The sequence below is a fragment of the Larus michahellis genome, chromosome 1 (assembly GCF_964199755.1).
Source record: "Larus michahellis chromosome 1, bLarMic1.1, whole genome shotgun sequence".
Lineage (NCBI taxonomy): Eukaryota > Metazoa > Chordata > Aves > Charadriiformes > Laridae > Larus > Larus michahellis.
Window position 1 is genome coordinate 208,010,519 of NC_133896.1, and position 21,132 is coordinate 208,031,650.

The 21,132-nt window shown below is 36.9% G+C and overlaps 1 protein-coding gene across 2 annotated transcripts in view; it reads right to left on the minus strand.

The window, feature by feature from the left end:
- ARHGAP42 (Rho GTPase activating protein 42) overlaps positions 1-21,132 on the minus strand; it is a 171,228-nt gene that overhangs the window by 90,618 nt on the left and 59,478 nt on the right. For both annotated transcript variants that reach the window (XM_074570942.1, XM_074570933.1), the window contains exon 3: positions 19,974-20,035. In XM_074570942.1, the coding sequence (XP_074427043.1) occupies positions 19,974-20,035 (62 nt within the window). The remainder of the gene's footprint in view (positions 1-19,973; positions 20,036-21,132) is intronic.

A 21,132-nucleotide genomic window follows, 5' to 3' on the forward strand; every position in this document is an offset into this window, starting at 1 on the left:
TCCATCATATATGTACACATATATGTATAAAGTCAGATATTCTTATTTTCTCATAATTGTTTATTGTTCTGCAAATCTCAAAAGACTGCTAGATTTAATTTTCTTTTTTGATAGTTGAATGAAGAGGTAGGTTGAATACCCCAAATATTTTACCCAAATAAGGTCAAATCGTATCTTTTCCTGCTACCAACATATTCAATAGTATTTTATAAACTCAGAGTACAAAAGGAAAACCATGTGATGCTAACCTTTAAAAATATACTTAAGTTTTTACTACAGACTTTTAAAATATATTTACTCTTTTATAAAACTACTATACCAAAAATTTACACTTAAAACATCTTTTAAAATAAAAGATTACATAACAAAATGTACACTTTTAGCTATTATCACCTACAAATAATCCAAATACAAATGAAAATAGCCTTCAAGAAAGGCAACACAATACATTTTACAAGATAAATGAGGAAATGGAGAAATGAAAACCAGCAGTTGATAAGTATTCTGAGAAATAAAAATGAGATTGTACTAGTAATATATAACAGTCTTAAGAAACTGAATGCCAGAGATTGGTATCAAGACAAAAAAATCCAGCTGAATTACTGACGGGCTTGTCTGGTTTTATGACTGTTAATAAACACACAGTAGTTATATGTGTTAAACTGAAGGAAATCAAATCTTAGACTTGAAAATGTCACAGAGTGAGCACGTAACTTCCTCTCCCACTCACAGCACACGAACTGGCAAAGGAGTCCTGTGTTTGTTGAAACATTAGCTACTCCCCAGAAGAAACATCTGTGTACAAAAGGGGCCCAAAAAAATTCAGATAAGTTATGCTTTATAATGTAGTTGAAGTGGTAGGGGAAAAAATTCCAAAATTAGTATCACATGAAAATAATTCATTTTCAAATTTAACTTCTTCCTTATATCTTCATTTGTTTCTCCCCTTCCTCCTTGGTAGCCTGAATAAAATAATAATTAAAAAATTGCACAACTCTTCTTGTCTGTCAAGCCTCTATTCCAAATGTCAAACACTGTCCCAAGTATTACAAGTACTGAATAAAGATGTAAACACTGGCATGTTGTTAATTAGGCTTCATGAGGAAATTAGGATGCAAAGAATGGTATCAAGGGAATTGCCCAAACATGGGTTTTAACAATGCTGTTACTGCCCTCCCACAGTAACTTTTAACAAAATCGACTTCATTCCTCTCACAGTGTGCCTTGCCAAGAAACAGATTTGCATAAAGGGCCCTCATTAGCAATAAAAGTTTGGAGGGCGGAAGTGCTGCTTGAACTTTGCATTGCTGAAGTACATGCAAGGAAAAGCACCTTCCTGAACTACTAACAGTGGCTGCATAAGCCAGGCCCAGCCTGTCCATCCTCCTGTGTCACGTGTCACCTGCTGCTCCCGTGGTCTTATACAGCAGCAGCAGAATAAACTTGTAGCATCCACGTACTGATACAAAAGCTCAGGATATCAGCCTTCTTTACAGTTGTGGAGCTCGCAGTGGCCATTCGGACCTTCTCAGCTCCTATCTAGGCTCTGTAATAGGCTCTGGGAGATGCCATGAGAAGGCTGATAGTATTTTGCAGAGTATTAATGCCCAAACCTTTTTTACCTGCTCCTTGTTAGCCTCAGAGCAAAACCTAAGGCATTGGTGATTCCTGAGTGTAGTGGATACAGACAGGAAAGTATCTAAGAGTTATTCAGGGTTCCTCATAAATCTTGCCGCTGGTATCCAGAGGCCTACTACCCTAGTGGTAGCATAAAATATTTATGTTTTACTACTGATAGCACCACTGAACTCATCTGAAAACCAAGCATGTCATACCTACTTCAAGCAACTTATAGATCAACAGAATTGTAAACTAAGTTCCTGTAACACTACCTTTATTAAGCCATCTTTAATTCAGGTTCTCAGGACAAAGTTGTACCTATAATAGGGCACCTAGATCCATTTTATGAAATTTCCGTTACTGCGAAGCTCTAAAAATAGAGTTTTAAACATATAGGACAATCTACAAACCTGTCTCCGTGAGTCGGTAATCTTCAACAGCCAGAGGGTTCATCCACCATGGACCGCCCTTCTTGCAACTAATGTAGCTGCTGTTGCATGCTAAAGGCCAAAAGCAGAACTCAAGATCCCTGACATTAAAAAGTAATACTGAACCTAGGACTCATGATGAAATTATAACAATGCGTGCATGAGGAGTGCGTAGAGAGGGACTCGTGATCACTCCTTCAGCTCAGCTACAAAGAGTTAACGACAGGAATCTGAAGGGCAAGATGTTTACATCTGTCTCTGATTAATGGGAAGGAGGAACTCCAATACTGTTACATGTAACTCACAGAAGGGAAGAGAAGGTTTGAAAGCAGTTCTTGGCCAACAGGAAGGTAAAATACATTCACGGTCAGACTCTAAGATGCGTTGATCCAGTAGAAAACTCTTACATGAACACGTTTAAGAAAATTCCTGTATTAGGCACAAGAATAATAATAAAAGTCCTACGAAGCATTGGAGTGTCTCGTCTTCAGTGTGCTCAGAAATGAAAAACCAAATGGCATGAACTGGTTCTTCTTCACTTACTTTCTTGATTTGGGGGGTTAAATAGACTACTTTACTGTAACAAAGTGTTAACTACTACTGAACACATTTTCCCAGACAGGCAGTGAAGGACTCTGCAGTGCTGGGCACGCTTATGCCCACAGACTTCCCCCAAAGAGCAGGAGCCGTGAGTGGACACTGCGAAGAGCCTGGTTGCGTAAGAACACCTGCACGCTACAGGCACTGGTCATTGTAAAGTAAAATTCAAATGTAGAAAGCACTGTACATTATACGGTTTCCCCCCTCCCAATATTTTTAATTTATGTGAAAAATATTCACACCTTAATCCTACAGGAGTATGAAATAGATTAACAGAAGCTAATGGCCAGTAAGTTAAAATGGAAAGGGGAGAAACACAACTGACTTACACATCGTAATTGACTGTAAATACCCACTAGAGGATAATATATTGGGACAAGTTTGCTGCACACATCTGAGACTCCCATTTTTGTGTCTCCTGTGCCTTCATTCATGTCTTTTCAGAATATGCTAGTGATGTTCTTCCACGAAAAATCCTTTCACATAACAAAGACCATGCATGCCACCTACTCCTCCATTGCACAAGGACACATTTCAAAGAACTTCTGAGTCCTCCGAGTCCCATATTCCTGCTTTCCCTTCAGCGGACAAGAGCTCAGTGGGGATTTTGTAGCTACTGTCACTTACAACGTGAGCTGGAAAACTCCCTTCTACCCCTCTCTCTTAGTCTCTCCTGTCTCCTACTCTTGCTGCTTAGTTGTGTCAGCAGAATTACTTTCCACACAGATGGGACCATTTCATAAAGTGTTAAAGAATGCACTTAACTGTTTCTGATATATGAAGAATTACAAAGATGACTGAAGCTGGTATGCTTCATAACTAAAAGAGCTACACCCTTTTCCTCCTACTGGTTTTCACCAAAATTAGCGGTTTCTGCCTCTGAACAAATTGTGTTCTTCAAAAGTACCAACCCTGTACCCAGAGGTGAATGACAGAAGACAACAACTTCAACACAGCACTTTGGACGCTTGTAACTAGAGAAATCCTTTGCTGTGTGTATTCCATCAACGCTATCTAGGCACTATTTATATCACATGAGGAAAAAGAACTACCTGATGTTAAAGAAAAAAAGATTCCCACAAAACCAAACCAAACCAAAAAAACCCAGTTTGCTTTTTGTCTCTTTTTTCTTTAGCAAACAGACATAAATCAGCAATGGATATGCTCATGGTAGGTAGCTAATCATCTGGTAAGAGATGCCATTCTTTTCATGGCGTATATTCCATGGATTGTAACTCAGTGAAAACTGCAAAAGATAAAGTAATCTCAAGCACAACCACAATGAAGGAAAAACAGTTCAGTTGTGTACTTACAAGTTTGGATATTTATCTTTTTATCACTGCCATTAATACAAACAGTGCATGTCTCTTGACTAGGCTGAGAGTTCAAATCGTAATGAAAGCAAAAGAGAACTTGAGAATGTCATTGCAGATAGGCAGCAGAAGAAAACTTTTCTGGTTTTCCCTCCCTTTATGGCTTTCCAAACAAACAAAAAAAAATCCTCAGCTTGAATGTTTACATTACATATTATCAAGGGGGAAATGGCTACATAAACACAGGAAACGGCATAATTGGAGCACAGAACTAATTAAGAAAAAATAGAACCAGAATTCAAGTATACCTATGCTTCACAACTTTATTAATGGTAAATTATTCTACCAAGTACTTTGGTAAATGTAGGTAATTCACTATGTTACAACTATCTTTCACTTCTTAAACATTTATCACAAGTAATTTTTTTTTTGCCAAGAAGAAGAAGTAAACACAACAAAACCAAACCTTCTTGTGCTGGGGAAGGGGAGCGGGGGGGAATCTTCAATTTAAGAAGCGAAGGAATCTCTCTTGTGGTAGAGAGTTTATGTGGCTTTTTTCCATTACTTTTTAAAAAATTCAACGCATTAACAGTTACAGAAATTATCTGATTAAGATAAATCTTAGCAAATAAGCAACAAGATTTACTTTACAAAGTCCCTATTTTAAAACCTTCCCAGACACTTTCACTCTGTCTGTTAGACCTACTTAAGAGCCATCCCAAATCAGCTCCATATGTTTATTACTTTGTCTCTTTGCTTTTCCAAATCCTGATCCGTAAATTTTGCAGCCAGGCCTCTTCCCCTCACGCTGCAGATGTCAACAAAACTTCTCCAGAGTGGAGTGAATGCATCCCGAAGAGGCCTCCTTGTGAGGTCTGTTCAATGTAAAGGGAAAGTTGGAAATCAATAAAAGAATAAATAAACACTTAACCAAGCAAAGGAAGAACTTTCTGACTTACTAGGAAAAGTAAAAACAATGTTTTTTAATTAGCACACATTATCCCTTAAGGGATGTTGAGCTCTCAAACTCACCACAGCATTTATTTTAAAAAGCTTTATCTGTCAGAATTCCTGAAACTGACTTTAAATACGCTTTCCTCAAAAAACCAGAAAGCCAGAATGTGGGTGCCTTCTTCCTAAGCAGAAGCTGGAGACATTAAGGCAGATAGACAAGCTGGTTTTTAGTGACAGACTTCTAAAAGAGTGCCTGAATGTCACCAGCAACTTCCAAGTACAAATTAAAACTAACATCCAAAAATTTTAACTGAAACAAACAAAAAACCCAAAATGAAAGTTTAACAGTGAAGGATAAAAATATGTTGGCAGAAATGTTTACTAGAGCTGCGATTTTATTTTAAATTTTTCAAATTGCCAGAAATGGTTATATTTGACTTAGTGGTTCCCTTTGTTTATTTTCTTTAAAAAAAAAAAAAAAAAAACAAACAAAAAAAACCTGACAAACAAAAAACAGCCAGCTACAGAACTCTCCATAAAAATTTAGGCTCCTAAATACTAAAATGAATCTATTCAGAGCCTCATACAAAATGGTCTTGGGGAAAATCTCATGGCTAATGAAGTTACTCTTAAAATCAACTGGAAAAGCAGATATTCATTACAGGTTGTCCAACTTGTGACTGTTTCCCCTTTTCCCCATTTCTTGAAAAAGAGAGAGTGGAAGTCTTCTTGAGAAATACACAATATTCTTAGCCCATTGTCATGATGGGCATCTTTGAAATAAGTTACTAAACAATACTTAACACCAACCTGATTAACCATGGTTCAGGCTAAGAAGGATGCATGGTCACTGAGTAATACAAAACACTCTGTTTCTACATTACATTTTCCAACACTTGGCTCAGCGTCAGTTAGTGCCTTAGACACTTCTATTTTCCTTGGCAAAGTATTCCACAATGTAGCTCATCCTGAGGAAGTTTTCCTGACATTCAGCCTAAATTCTCTCCCAATTTCTTCCTGTCAGATGATTGCCTCTTCTTAGCTAGATGATGTAAGCAGCATACACGCTTCCCACACAAAGGAACAAAAGTTCTGCTAATAACGTACAAATGGAGAAGTTAAAATTCCCTTTTTTCAGGTAGTCAGGCAGAAAAAATGCAAACGATACCATGTGAAAAAACACTGTATCAGATCCTGAGGTCATTCCTTCATCAGCTCATTGCTTTTTACAGGTTCTGAAAATGCCAAAGTAATAGTATCAGAATAAACACACAAACACAGAAGCAGATAAAGGTATGCATACATTATCGATACATATGCTTAGGCATCTACAATCTTTTGAACAATTATTCAAACTCTGTCAATGTTTACAGTAGGATTTAATCTAGAAAAATAAATACACTGCATATTTTTTTAATATACATATAAAAAAATGTCGGCTTGTTATAAACCTGAGTCAAAATGTAGAAAGATGTTTCCTGCTCTTAAACTGCTGCCAACATTAAAGTATTAATACATTTCTGCTACTGTGATTTGTTTCGCTTATCAGAACACGAAAAAGGCTTGTAAACAATGTATGAACTACTTACAACTACAAAAATACTTTTGACGTACTACTAATAGTTTGTGTAAGTTACAGGCCATGTAAATGCACAGATATTTGTCATGACTGTCATTTGAATATAAATATTACCAACCATCAAAACTTCATTACTAGTATATGTAGACCCAGAAAACCTATTTAATAATTATGGTAGGGAAAACAGTATTATATTTTAGGTGCTACTAACCCCATCAGTTTTATAAGCCGATTTGGAAATCGGACCTTCCAAATTACAGTAGGTAGTGTAATCACATTTTCACAGCTTTGAAGAGACACCATATTCCCAGGATTAATGGTCCAGTAACAGCTTTTGCCATTTTTAGGATACTGCACTAGATTAATCTTTGCTGAAATTTTCTTCTATCTTCAGCTTGGTTGCAAATGTAACTTTTGCTACCACGTTAAAGACAATAACAACTGTATCCTTTAATTATTAAAAAAACAATAAATCTGGAAACTCTGTTCCATTTGATGATAGTCATTATCATAACAAGTATTTTTCTTGGTTTGTCATTTTGGGAACAGACACCTTGGAAACAAATATCTGATTGCAGGCCCATTAATTACTAGCAGGTCTCCCTTAATGGAAGTCCTCACCAGGATCACATAGAAAGTTACTAATAGTGCTGCTGAAAATGAAAAATGGGTGCACCTGAATGTATATTTGGTAAACACATGCCAATCCACAGACACTCCAGAGCTCAGATGTTAGAAGTGGCTTCCGTCTTTAGAAATGGTCTGAATAAATATCCAAAGTGCTTTATGTGAAATCTGTGCTGGTTACTCCATCTAGTTGAAGGTGTCCCGGCTCATTGCAGGGGGGTTGGACTAGATGACCTTTAAAGGTCCCTTCCAACCCAAACTATTCTATCAGTCTACAGATTGACTCCCAAACATGGTGAGGTAACAAACTTTACAAGGTGACAAAGAAAGGCTCATACACAACTGAGCACAAAGCAAAGCTACGTGGGTCTATGGACTCATCAACCACCTCATTGTTTTTCCCCCTTTGCCTTCTTATTTATTTTGCAACTCCCATTCATTGAGCCCTATTTCAAATTAAAAGTGATAGCTTTACAGGCAAGGTGAACAGTTCAGACCGTAAGTGGTCCTAACTACTGATCTACCTACTCACTTCTTTGGCAGCCCACGCAATCATTTCTGTGTGAGGTAAAAATGTTTTATCAGTGGCTAAGTGGTGGCTATTGGAACTAAGCGACTAAGCAGGCAGCAGTTTATTAGCAGCCATGTAATACTGCCTGCTGCTCGTAGTGAGGCTGAGAACTGATTACGCAGCCAGGGTTGTGCTGTTAGTCCAGCTGTCCCTGAAGTCACTACTTGTGACCAATCTGTGCCACCTTCCAGTAAGAAAGTGAATTTTCATCTTTACAGACATTGCAGGTCTCCATGGGTCAATTCTGGTAACTGCAAAAATGGGGTTAATAGATACTAACCTCTACTATCACTATTAGGAATCACTTTGCATTATACTGCGCAGCTGTTGTCAAATAAAACACTGAGAAAGGCAGTCTGGTAGTTAAATGCTTTGCTTCGGCGCTGGGTCTAGTTCTTGATACAAGAGCCATGGCAGTACTATTCACTATCTCTCCACCACCAAGACTGACCTCCGCCAAAATCATTGTTCAAAAAAAAGAAAAAATTAATTAAAAAAAGGAAAAGGCTGGTGCTGAGGAAACTAGTAATTCTAAGAGATGAATGTAATTGGAAGTTGTATTTTGTTTTAACAACTATTTCATGAATGAACATGTCCAGGCATGAAGCCAAAGTCAGCTGAGCTGTTTGTAATGGTACCATGCCCAGGAACTGTTAACTCCAAGATTCGAAGTATGTATCCTTTCAGGAAACAAAAGCACGTGTATGAACATTTAAGATATTTTCTGAAGAGATGCAGGTTAACCATTGATTTGACCCATTCAGAGATAAATGAACTTTTATAGGTGCAGGATCCATAGAAAAATATTTCAATATGTCCACGTTATTGACAGCATTAACTCGCTGTGTGTACAGTGCTCTGGCATCCCAACAGAAATTTAAAGAGTAAATTAGAAATGTGCACTGTAGCTGTTTGGGATACCAAACACAGGAAAAGGTCACGATGTTCATTTAAAAAACAGATATTAACGATAAATAAACTAATATGAAAATACAATATATGAAGTTACAGAAAAATTTAATTGATTTCATGCCATGAAATACAATTTTATAGCCACATATGTATGAAGCTTTACTGACAGCTGACACGGTAAAATGTTCAAAGGTTGTTTAAAACTCAAATGATGAATAATTATAATTTAGAAGGTTCTGCCAATTGTCAGTAGAGAAAGTTCAAAATGAGCGTGTTGGAAACAGCACACAAAATTAAGAAAGGGACGAAGGACACGAGGTGACACGTGTCATGACAAAACATTTAGAGCAACAGGGCCAGAAGTAGTATCAGATACAGGTTTCTTAGTCTTTTTTTCTGCTCTCATGCAAATATGACTAAGAACATAAATCAATTTAGAAAGCTCTCATTTAGCTTGTAAAAAGATACCAACTAGTGTAAGAGCCAGCTTAGGGGGAAGAGAAAGGTCTAGCATGCTTTGTCTTTAAAGGGAGACTTCTACTGAAGGACAGGTATCCAAAGAAGCAGCTCTCATAATATATTAATCTTTAAGGCTACCAGACTCCCTGGCCCTATCATTCAAACCTTTCCGCAGGACCGTGTGACATGGCTTCCAGATTTCTGCTATAATTTTCTTTTACCACTAGGAAAATAACCTCTGTCCTTGACCACAACCAGTTGTAACAGCAGGGCTGCAACAAACATTGCACCGAGCGCTAGATTTGCAGGCGTTTATTTTGGCGGTTGTGCTAGCTTAATCAGAATTCGCTGATCTTGCATTGCTGTTTCATGCTCTCTGACTCCTTCCTTTGCCCTCTGTTGTTGTGATGCCAACACAGTCTGTGGCAACATGGTTGAAAAATAACCAGTAACAAGTTTTGTTTGTTTTGTTTTGTTTTGCTTTTAGCCAGGTCAGTCTTCTGAAGTGGGTACACAATAAACTGGCACTGTTGCCAAAAAACCAGGCAGGACAGTTTCAGCCTCAGTTCAAAGTAAAAGCACTTGCTCGGGGAGAGGCATTTAGAGAAAGTTTGTCAAAGTAATAGTAATATGAGCTTCTACAGACATTTGAAAGGAATAAAAAAAACAATCTAAGTGTTCTGCAAACCTTAGGACAACATCCTAATGAGAACACTTCAAATAAAATATCTTTGTGTGTAACACAGCTATGGGCACATGCAGATTATGCAAGTTCCCCGAGGGAGAATATCAAGCTGCCTTGACTTTAAAAAACATAATTTACTTGCTTGCTTGTGAAAAGGTGTGGTTTGCTTTGGGTTTTTTCAGGTTTTTTCTTTGTTTGTTTGTTGGTGTTTGTTTGTTTTAAATAAAGGCATCTTTGTTTTTACATACCCTTTGGTACACAAAGTGCTGACGTTATCCATTTTAAATCCCATTTCCCAGGATACTGAATAAGAACAAGAAATACAGGGGTTTCAAACTATTCTGTAGATCAGACTAAATGACGAAAAATTCAAAAATATGCTGTTCATAGGAATGAAGTACCTTTTCTTATACTACTGGGAGAAGTACAGATAAATTCAGAATCCATTAAAAAAAATAAGGGGTAGATTGTCAGATAACAGCATGTTCTGACATTATTAGAGGCTAGCAATGGGTACAGCACGTACCCTCTGCTACGAGCAACCCCATTCCCTCCCTCTGCAGTCACAAAATAAATGCATAAAACGTTATGGCTGTAAGGTTGGCTGATCCATGAAAACTCCGGTACCTTTAAAATATTCATTTAGAAGTGCAAACATCTTTCTCTTTTCTCTGTCAACAGTCATCTGAGAAGACACTCGGTTAGCGACTGTGTTGAAAGCCAAAGCGTCTCCAAGCCGAAATAGCAACAACTTGCCTTTCTGTGAAGACTAAAATGTCATTAAAATAAACTCATTCCAGCCACGCTATTCAGTGAATGCCTCTCGAAACACTTTGGGAAGTTGCTGTCCTGTAATGTGAGATCACATGCATTGAAACACAGGGAATATGAAACGAGTATATGAAATTGAGAAAAAATTAGATCTATAAAATGAGAAGTAGCAAGCAGCTTTCCAACTAACCTTTCATTTTGCACTTTTATAAAAGGGAAAATTTCATCTGCCTGTCTCTTGACGAAAATTGGGAATGGCAAGCAATACCATTTTGTGAATGTTCTCTCCTAACTGAAAAATGCTGCAAAGTAAACCAGAAATTTTCAGAAATTTGGCCATGAGTTACTGTTTTACTGGCTGGTTTTCAATAATCACTTCCTATTCTTACTGCAGTGTCTGCTGATCAGTCAATTAAGAACTGCAAAAAACGCTACTAAGGCATGAAGCCAGCTCACCAGGACGCTGTAAAAATCATGGGACTGTTTACAGCAAGCTGTTCAATTTTTTAACAAAATGCTTTGTAGACCAAAGTTTAAAGACTCCCTGCAATAATTTTATACAATAATAAGGAGCAATCATCCTGGCACCTTCCTAGTCAGATATCGATAGGGAGGTAAGTGCAAATACAAGCACCCCAAATATAAAAAGCAGGAGAAACTGTAATAGTTAACTGAATCAATTACACTAACCTACAGTGTAGTGCTCCTGCAACGCACATTGTATTTTAAAAATAAATGGATTTTCTTCATTTCCATTCTTTGCAGAAAACTGAAGAGCAAATACTATAAGGACACTAATTATCAAAGCCTTCTCAGTAAGGCTTTGTATACTGTTTGTATAAGGTGTTATAGGTACGTGAATGTTAAGAAGTATTGTAAACAAGGACCAGAGCTAATGAAGCCCCTTATCTCCGCTCCCCCTTCTGCTCCTCTTGCACAGTCATCCCAGATCCTATTCACAGTCTCTCGGCCCCATCAAGACAGGCAAGCGCTCCCTGTTTGATGCCAGCTGAAGAGCCAACACAAAACAGCAGAGATCAACGTGACAGATCTACACTTTCACACCTCTGGCAAAAAACGTTTACTACAGGGAAATAACTATGTCGCAATTCAACTCTCTGACAACTATCTTGGAAAACAGCAAAGACTACATCTAAAAATAGTCCGATTGCTTTCTTCCTCAACTGGCAGGTTCATGAGGCAATGGAATGATCTAGGACCATGCTGAACAGGACAGGCTGCAAAAGGCTTTGCTACGGTTCTACACTGTGGACATTCATATCAATAGGTAACAATTCACATTTTCAAAGGAAAAAGAAAAAAGAAAAGAGAAACTGCTAAGAAGCACAGTGCGAAACAGGAACAGTAGGTTCTCTGTGGACTTCATCATCATAAAACTCTGAGCAAAATCTGTATTAATGGCATTACTCTGTCATAGAAGAATGATTCCAGAAGTACTTTCTGCAAAGTTAAAGAAAACAGGGACCTGTATTTTCCATCCCAGATGTCAACAGGTGGGTAGTAACATGGATGCAATCAGTTTCTAGTGAGATCAGTTTGATCTTTTAAACGTTACCAGAATCAAACGTCACAGGAAGACTGCAGTTTTTCTCTTAACTTCCACAAAAATCATGGAACAAATGATTTTAAAGAATGAAAATTATTAGAGAAATTAGAACTATACTTTAAACAAATTAGGAATATACCCACTGTAAAACTGAAAAGTAACACTAAGATCTCCATATGCATTCCCAGACATTAATCTTTGAGAAAATTATGGAAGCTGATGCAGTGTCATCTGGAAGAGCCAGATAATGCTCTGTATTAAGAGCACCAATAATTTTATCTCCAAATTGTCTGGCCTAGTATGTGTTTTTTATTTGGGGAAAGTTCAGAAATGTCCATGCATACATACAGATGTTAGATGTTAAACTACATTAATGATAACATAACGTGGGCTGTTTACTTTTATTATTCCGTATTTATTTTTTTTTTAATTGAGCACAAATGCTAAGAAACATTGGCTGAACACGTATATTTTTGTACTTGACTGGTGCAGAGAAAGATAGCAAACAGGATTCCTTCTAAACCAAGACACAGCGAGGGGGGAAGCTGCACTGCGAGGTCTCCCTCAATAAGAACACATCAAAGGATCACGTTGCAGACCTGCATGAGAGAAGTATGTCTATCACTTCTTGAGTTCATTCATCAGTTATAGCGGTCACAGTTAATATCTGTAGGCAAGTGAAGGTATAGTTCTCGTATCTTACTGATAGCAGTTATATCAAAGAAATTACTATCTTCTTGATAGTAATTCTGGCCCAGAAAGTCATCATGTTCCTTGCATCCACTGAAGTGAGAGGATGGGGCTTATAGAAAGTCAGGGCCAAAGGAATTATTTTTCCAGCTGGACCACTTCTCTAATTATCTTCACTACAGTCACACCAACACAAAAGGGAAGACTGGACATTTTCTTTAATGGTCTAAGAAATACTCTACAAATTTGCAATTAATATGAATACAAAAACATTCTTCTAGGTATCGCTGAACTCCACTTGAGTTACCTCCCAATTTTTATGTTGACAGTAGTCGGGACACAAAGCTGACTCAGATGTGGAGCAGAAAGCTGGTTCTGAATTAATTAAAATTTTCTGTAGCACAGTTACTTCAACCATTCGAGAGCTAAAACACAGAAGAAAACCAAACACTGCTGCTGTCTACATCCTCTCTCTTCTGCAATAATTTCCACCAATAACAGGCAAAAGCCTCAACAAAACAGTATTACATATTCTAAAAATGAGAATTCATACTATATTATGTATGGTAATTACAAACCATATTTTTCTCCAGAAGAGACAAATGAAAACCATAAGCAAAAATTATTCTATAAGCCAAAATAAATAGAACAAATTAGCATATTCCACAAAAATTGGAAGATTCACCCAAATTAATGATCTAGAAGGTCAAAATTCACACATGTCCGAAGAGAAACATATGCACACACTGTATGTAAATTACTTTTCAAGCATCTGCTTATGGTTGACAATATCTGAAAAGTTCCCAATTCTCTCCACAGACTCTACGATGTGAGGATAGAGTAGAAAAACATAGATGACCACAGCATACATGGAACAACAGGTCAGGAAAATTTCACCCGTATAGACAAAACTTACTCTTCTCACAGTTTGGGATCTGAGACATATTCCAGGAGGATGTAAAGGAAGCAGGAAGACAGTGAGGCTGAAGATACTCTACTAAGCTCTCCAACACTAAGAAGTACCTATGGCTTATCCAAAGACTTCCAGAAGCAATTTACAGAAAAAAGGGATAAAGCAGCAACGACCAATCTCTGCACTCTGAGGCATGGTTGTCCTTAAATGTTGCAGATTCGTTTTTCTTCTAGCAAAGCAACTACCCTTTTGAACTCTTAGAAGCAGATGTTTCCCCAAACTGGTCCTTTAGATCCCAGCTTCCCTCGCCTAGAAGGCAAGGACGTAATCTGCTGATGCATTGCCCTACTCTGCAGACCTTTCCTGTCCACTTCCAGGCATGCAAAAAATATGCTGGTGGAGACATAGAGATTTAGCACTGATACAGAATACATATTGCATACAGAATAGATTCCCTAATGATGTACTCAATAACAGGAGAACAAAGGATGAGGTGTTTTTTTCTTTTGTCTTTTTAACTCATTTCTCACAGTATTTGCAAATGGCTCAGGTCAGGAAGTGAAGCAGAAGAGTCTTTTATAAAAGCCAATGGGGGAACTGGGTAGCAAGCAGGGTTATAGTGACAGAAATGTTTAAGTTATATTTCCAGTAAGACTTGAAATGTTTGTTCTGGTTAGTTCTTAGGAAGTAAGACTGACAACTGTATCAGCAAGGAAAAAAAAAAGAAAAAGAACAAAACCATCCAAATAATTATTTTCCTATCTTGCAGAATTCCATTTGCCAGAGATAGATTTCTTCTGCAATTAATATCCAATATGTAACCTACTACACCTGTGGTAGGAGGCAGAAAAGGGGAAGAAAATAATAAATAAATGCAAAAATTTTACTTTGTAACAAAATAAAATAATGTTGTGCTGATTTACTGCTCCATGTTCAATAAAATGCTCAGTTACTTAGGAAATTGGTATTTCCAAATTACTAGTCTGATGCACAAATTCAGAAAGACTTTCCAAAGAAGTTAGGTTAACAGCATAGTACATGCTACCTTAATTGCTCAAGGGGACAGGTACAGGCCATCTTAAGTGTAAGGAAAAAAACCAAAACCTCAAAAACCACCTTTGAGGTGCTTTATAATCAATATAAAACAGCAAAAAATGTGGGAGCGGAGCAACACAAATAAACAAACAAACAAACAAACACAAAACAAAAAACCAGTCCTAATTGCAAAGAGAAGAAACCCTATTATTTGCGGTAGTGTTCCTTCATTCGTAGTAAAATATGCTTTCAGACAGTTTCCTTGCAGGCAGGTTCCTACCAAAGAGATGAATTTAAACACCAAAACTGGTATGAGAAATGAAGAGCACTGAAAGCAGTTACCAAGTATATCAAAACACCATCATACACTATTTTTTGACAAAACGCCAGGTTTATGCTCCGCAGTCTTGGGGTGCTAGTATATGTGATTTTTATGATTTCTCCCCTTTATAAACTCAGTAATAAGCAGCACCTGTGGCTAGGAGTCTGCTTATTCTTCTGATGGAATCTGTAACCCACTTCACATCATAGGGAAAAGGTTAATTCTGCTCAACAACATGCTGTGTCCTTCAGTATCTGATTTTATGTACCATTCCATGGATAGCTGGTTTTAATAGTTCATTTATTTTTCTTCAAGTGCAGCTTTTGAAACTGAGTATTTTGATGCTTTCCCTGGAAGAAGATAGCATCGGACCCCTTGTGTGAGGGCAAATACAGAACCACAATGAGAACATCTAGTTAATACAAAAAAAAGTCCACAACAATGAGGTACTCTCTAAAGCATGAAGATTATGAGATACAAAGAGAGAGACATTAGAAAGAAAAATATTCATCAAGCATAGTACACAACTATCCACTTCAGAATTTTTGTACTATCCCCTGAAGTATTTAATAGCGGTCAGGAATTCAAAGTAACCATACACATCTCACAGACTCACGATGCCAGAGAGAAAAGCTCCAGCGACCCATAAAAACTTGGGTAAATAGCAAGCAATAGTTGAGGCCTATTTCAGTTTGCAATTTAGTAAACTTTCAGAAATAATCAGGGAGCTGCATTCAAGATAACATAACACTCAAGTGAACACATTTGATGCTTCAAATTGATAGGGGATCTCAAGGAAGAGGACTCAGTAGCATGAACAAATTAATCTATTCTTGTGTCAACACAGCATAATCCTATGAAAGGAAAAGGAATTAGTGTTTTATATCACTCCCACTACATTTCTGTTAGTTATAAAGTTTACTAACAAGATCAAATGAATAGGAAACATAAATAATGCATGAATCTCTAAAATAAAAAATTGTAACATTTATTAAAAAGAAACAATGTACATTCAGCAAGAGCGGAAGGAAATTATTTTAAGTAAGTTCCCTTGATAAAGATCCAAATATTCACATGAAATGAAATTAAAACATCTCTATTGTTCCCTAATAATCACTGGGAAATAGAGGTCATTATTTTACATTCCCTGGCGGCTTGTTGTTGAAGTCACTGGAAAGGCAGTGGGGATGAATCTGACTTTTTATCCTGTTGTAAAACCCAAGAGTCAGAGCTGTCTGTTTTTTTTTTTTTTTTAATGCACCATTTACCAACAGCATCATTAAATTAACACCACCATGAAATGACAGATATCAAACATAAGGCACTGTATCATAAAAAACATAGCTTATGAGTTACTTTTTCGTTTATTTGCTTTCGAAGGGGAAATGTTTGGCGGATGACCTCTGTTTTTTCTAAGACTACTAGTCAATTTTTTGGCATCAGGAAATAAAAGAGAAGGATAAAAGAAACTGACTTATAATAATCACCACATTATTACTGCTGCCAATAATAATGGCTGCAAAGCTTTACACAACAGAGTATTTATTTATGTGATACACAGTTTTATTTAACCTTACACTTCAGTGTTTTTCCCAGTATCACTGTTCATAATATCTTGTTTCATTAGCTTCTTCTAAAGAAAACTTTTGGGTTTTTATGCAAGAAGGACAGAAGACTTGCTAAGCACTTCTCAAGCTATTCCCTTGACTACTGGAAACTATACATTCAGTGGACGAGCACTCCAACACTCTGTGTTCACCAAAACAAAAAAATAATTTCACTTACAAAGAAATTAATAGGCATCAGATGAGAAATAAATTGGTGATATGAATATATACTTTCCACATTCAAAATCTGATTCATGCACTCATATGCATGCTCATAAATTAATAATATAAAATTCAAGGTGGGGAAACAAGATCATAGCTGGTAAGTAAAATCAACATCTGTCATTCTGTATTCCCATACATCCAGCATTCGCTGATACAATACTGTCTTCTACTCTCACACACTTCAAGAATTAAAAAGAAGTTGTAAATGGTATGATGACGTGTATCCATAAATAGTCTCAACACTGACTAGGTGCTTCTCTCCAAGCCTTCTACAAAATGTCAAAAAGAAGAAACTTTTTATGCAGAAGTAAAGAAATCAAATTCTTAAAGACCTGCATGCCCTGTCTTGAGCTTTCCAGTCATATGAGAATTTTTTTCTAAAATTATCACTAATCTGCAAATTGGCTGATTCCAGCAGAGGAATCAAAGGGTATGCATAATGCTCCATACTTCCTCAGAAACAGGCAAAAAATGTTTTGAAGATTTCACAGTTAAATCACAAGTTTGTCAAGCAGAAAACTCTTATTACTAGTGCTCCGTCTAGCATGACACACTGGTCCTCACAGGGACCTCTGGATTCTATGATGGCATGCATAAAACTGCAGTCAGAGAAATGGAGAATAAAAAAAAAATAAAATAAAATAAAGCATCTGACATAGGTGATACTTTCTGCATTGCTTTTTTGTTTGTTTTTAAGCTTCTAAGAGCTTACAACAAAGACATATATCATCAGATACAATGAATACATTCATTGTAGTATGAAAAGCTGCAAATTAGTGGGTTTCAGGGGGAAAATGTCCAGAGAGCCTGTCTTTTGCTTCTAAATAAAATCAGACACAATTTAAGTCAGTACACTGCATCATAGCAGGATCTCTGATTTGTATGACTGTATGAAGTCGTACAGCAACAACACTTTGTCTACTTTTACAGAGCATTTAGAACTTTGTGACCTAGGGCCAGAGCAGTAAGAAATGCAGCCCAACACGCAATGGAAAGCATCTCTACCATGTAAATGTCACCACAGTACGGCACTGGACATAAACTCAGAAACCAGAAAAAATGACAACGAAACTCTCTTTTTCATTTGTAAAATTTATCCCTAAAGAATAGCACAGGCAGAGTAACTATGCAGAGATGTAGTTGGGACTGGTTTATCCTATATGTATTATTTCAAGCCGTATGGACTCATTTTTGCATTTGTCTCTACCAGGAAAAAATATTTTAGGAACTTTAATTCCAAGAATAATTAAATACAGTCCATCAACAGGCAGATCAAACTTTTTAAAAACAGAGAAATTCTAAGTTTGTTGAATTTTCTTATTCAAATATCACTGCCGTGATAACTGTGTGTCAATACTCTCAGCATGAGCACTCAGTTTGAAGAACAAAAAGACTCAAACTCAGCGAAAAGCTGGATGCAAATGATTTTCCATCAAGAGCAGCTTCTCCACACATGAAGACATACTTTTGCAACTTTGTTGACAATGATTTGATGATCACATTCTACTAAACTTATAGCCATTTGTAAAGTATTTTTCTGTGAGACTGAAATCTCACAGATATCCGACCCTGCAGTGGGATCCAACAGCTCAGCTATACAATCCATGCATTCCTACTGAAGCCATACTGAAATAGAACAAAAAGTATCTTTCTGTCTGACTAGTCTTTTTTCACTTAATAAAATTAATCCTTTACTTTAATGGCATTCCTACAAGACACAAAGTAAAACATTACATGGAAAGATTAAATTATAAACCATAGAGAGGCCAGAAACTTCTAAAAGTGAAAAAGGAAGTGACTCCTCTAAGGAAAAAAAAAGAAACAAGGATAAAATAAAGGGAAATGACATATACATATTATGAAAGACTAACCAGTCTGAAAAATAAAACCTTCACCTATTTATTGCTTTTCCTTTTTAAAATAGTTAGCTCACAATAATCTTTAACTTGGAAAGGTATTCATTTGAAACATTAACTAAGTAATTAGTAAGTGTTCTGGTAAATGTCTTCAAAGGTGGTAAGTACTGAACAGTCACCCAGGAAAAAATACTTTGCATGAAGCAAAGATTTTGCACTTTTATAGGTTTAGATTATATTAACTATGCAACTGTACCATATAAATGTTTATTATTTTGCCACTTTAAAATATTTATGTAAAGAGAAATAGCAGGAGACAAATTCTATGGTTATTTACTCCTAGGAACAAGAGAACTTTCTGTATTCCTCTTCCCGGATTAATGAGTTTGCTCCAATCTGAGTCAGAAAATCCTTTTCCTCACCTCCTTATGTACTCATAAGAAGAAGGAAAACAAAGACAGACACAGTCATCGGATGTATTTGAGCTAGTTGAACTTTCACAATACTTAAAAATCCCCCTCCTGAGGTTAATCCTTACCTCACTTCTTTACTCATAATTGACTTCCAAGGAAGAGGAAAAAAAGTAGTTTCATTGCTTATGTGGAATTTTGTAAAAAATGCTTGTACAAGAATATACTTAAAACTTCTTTAACAAAGCTACATCTGAATAGAAATATAAATGAAAGCATACTGTAGATTCACCAGTATGGAAACAAAGGGAACAAGAATATCATAACAAAGGACAATCTGACAAAGCTGATGTACTCTGCAAGAGTTTCTCAGAGGTGATGAATTTGGTTTTTCTTCCTACCACTTATCATATTCTTGGACTACTAGCACACATGCATTGGACAATACTCTAAAAGCATTTCAATACATATAAATACTGATACACATTTCCTCTATATGCTCTTTGTTTACAGTTTATTGCTGTGCCTTTTAACTGATAGGACATGATGGGAGAAAGGAAAGGTACAGCAGCATTCAGAGGTTATTTTGGGGTGGGGAGCGGGGAGGGAGGAAATTATGAAAAAGCAGTTTTTAAATCGATGCAAAAGTATTTGGCTGAACACTCCATTAAAAATTGCTGCAGCCTGTGCTAGCATGTTTCTGCCTTTGCAGAATCGGGTGATTCTTATGAAATACTTAACATCTACTACACAAAGGAGGAATAGGAAAAAAGTACTTATTTTGTGCAAAAAGAGGCCCAATGCAACATATTACTGCCAGCAGACTTACCAGTCGTCTCCTTTCCTCTTCAACAGCAATCAGAAGCCGAGCAAACTCTTTCAGTGATTGGGCTGAAAAGAAAACAAAGAAAAACAATGTCCTGATTTACAATTTAAGACTTGATTACATTTTAAGATCAGACGAGTCCACTATCTGGATTTAAGTTGTAGTGATAGGATATTGTTCTTATGTTCTTCACTGAAATCAGTAATCATTAAATGATGCACAGATGGGAGCGAGCAGCAGGTCACGACCACGCATCATAGAATCATAGGGTTGGAAGGGACCTCTGGAGATCATCTAGTCCAACCCCCCTGCCAGAGCAGGGTCACCTACAGCAGGTTGCACAGGAACGCGTCCAGGCGGGTTTGGAATGTCTCCAGAGACGGAGACTCCACCACCTCTCTGGGCAGCCTGTGCCAGTGCTCTGCCACCCTCAAAGTAAAGAAGTTCCTCCTCATGTTGAGAAGGAACTTCCTATGTTCAAGTTTGTGCCCATTACCTCTTGTCCTGTCTCTGGGCACCACTAAAAAGATCCTGGCCCCATCCTCCTGACACCCACCCTTTAAGTATTTTAAATGTTGATAAGACCCCCCCCTCAGCTGTCTTTTTTTTGTAAAAAACAAAGGAAAAGAACCTGAGTCTTAAGAGTCACATATATCTAAAAAAATAAATTTTTAAATGGAACACGGCAAACTGATTTTCCTGAAATGTGCAAATATGAGTCTCAAAACAAAGAATTCTGCAATCAGCCACAAAATTTACTTTAGCACATGAGGATTAGAAAGAAATTGTGAAGAAAAATCTTGAGTTTCTCCTAATAAAGTGCAGCAACGAATATATTCAAGACCTATGAAAAACATTCAGGTAAAAATGTGAAAGTCAGCATTTTAGAAGAAATGTGTTACTTATGCCAAACATCTAGGTTTAGCAGCTCTTTGGCTTTATGTTTTGCAAGGACAAACTCTCAGGTGGTGAGAGCAGATGATTGATTTGAATTCTATTACAACTGTCTCACAGTACTTGCAACAACTGTCTTTGCTCAAAACTGCCTTCAAATATAAGTCAAAGGGCTATAGCGGATGTCAACAGAAAAATAATAAAAGTATTAACCCATAAAAGAGAGCATGAAATAGGAAAACATTCAAAAAACTCTTAAGGCTTTATT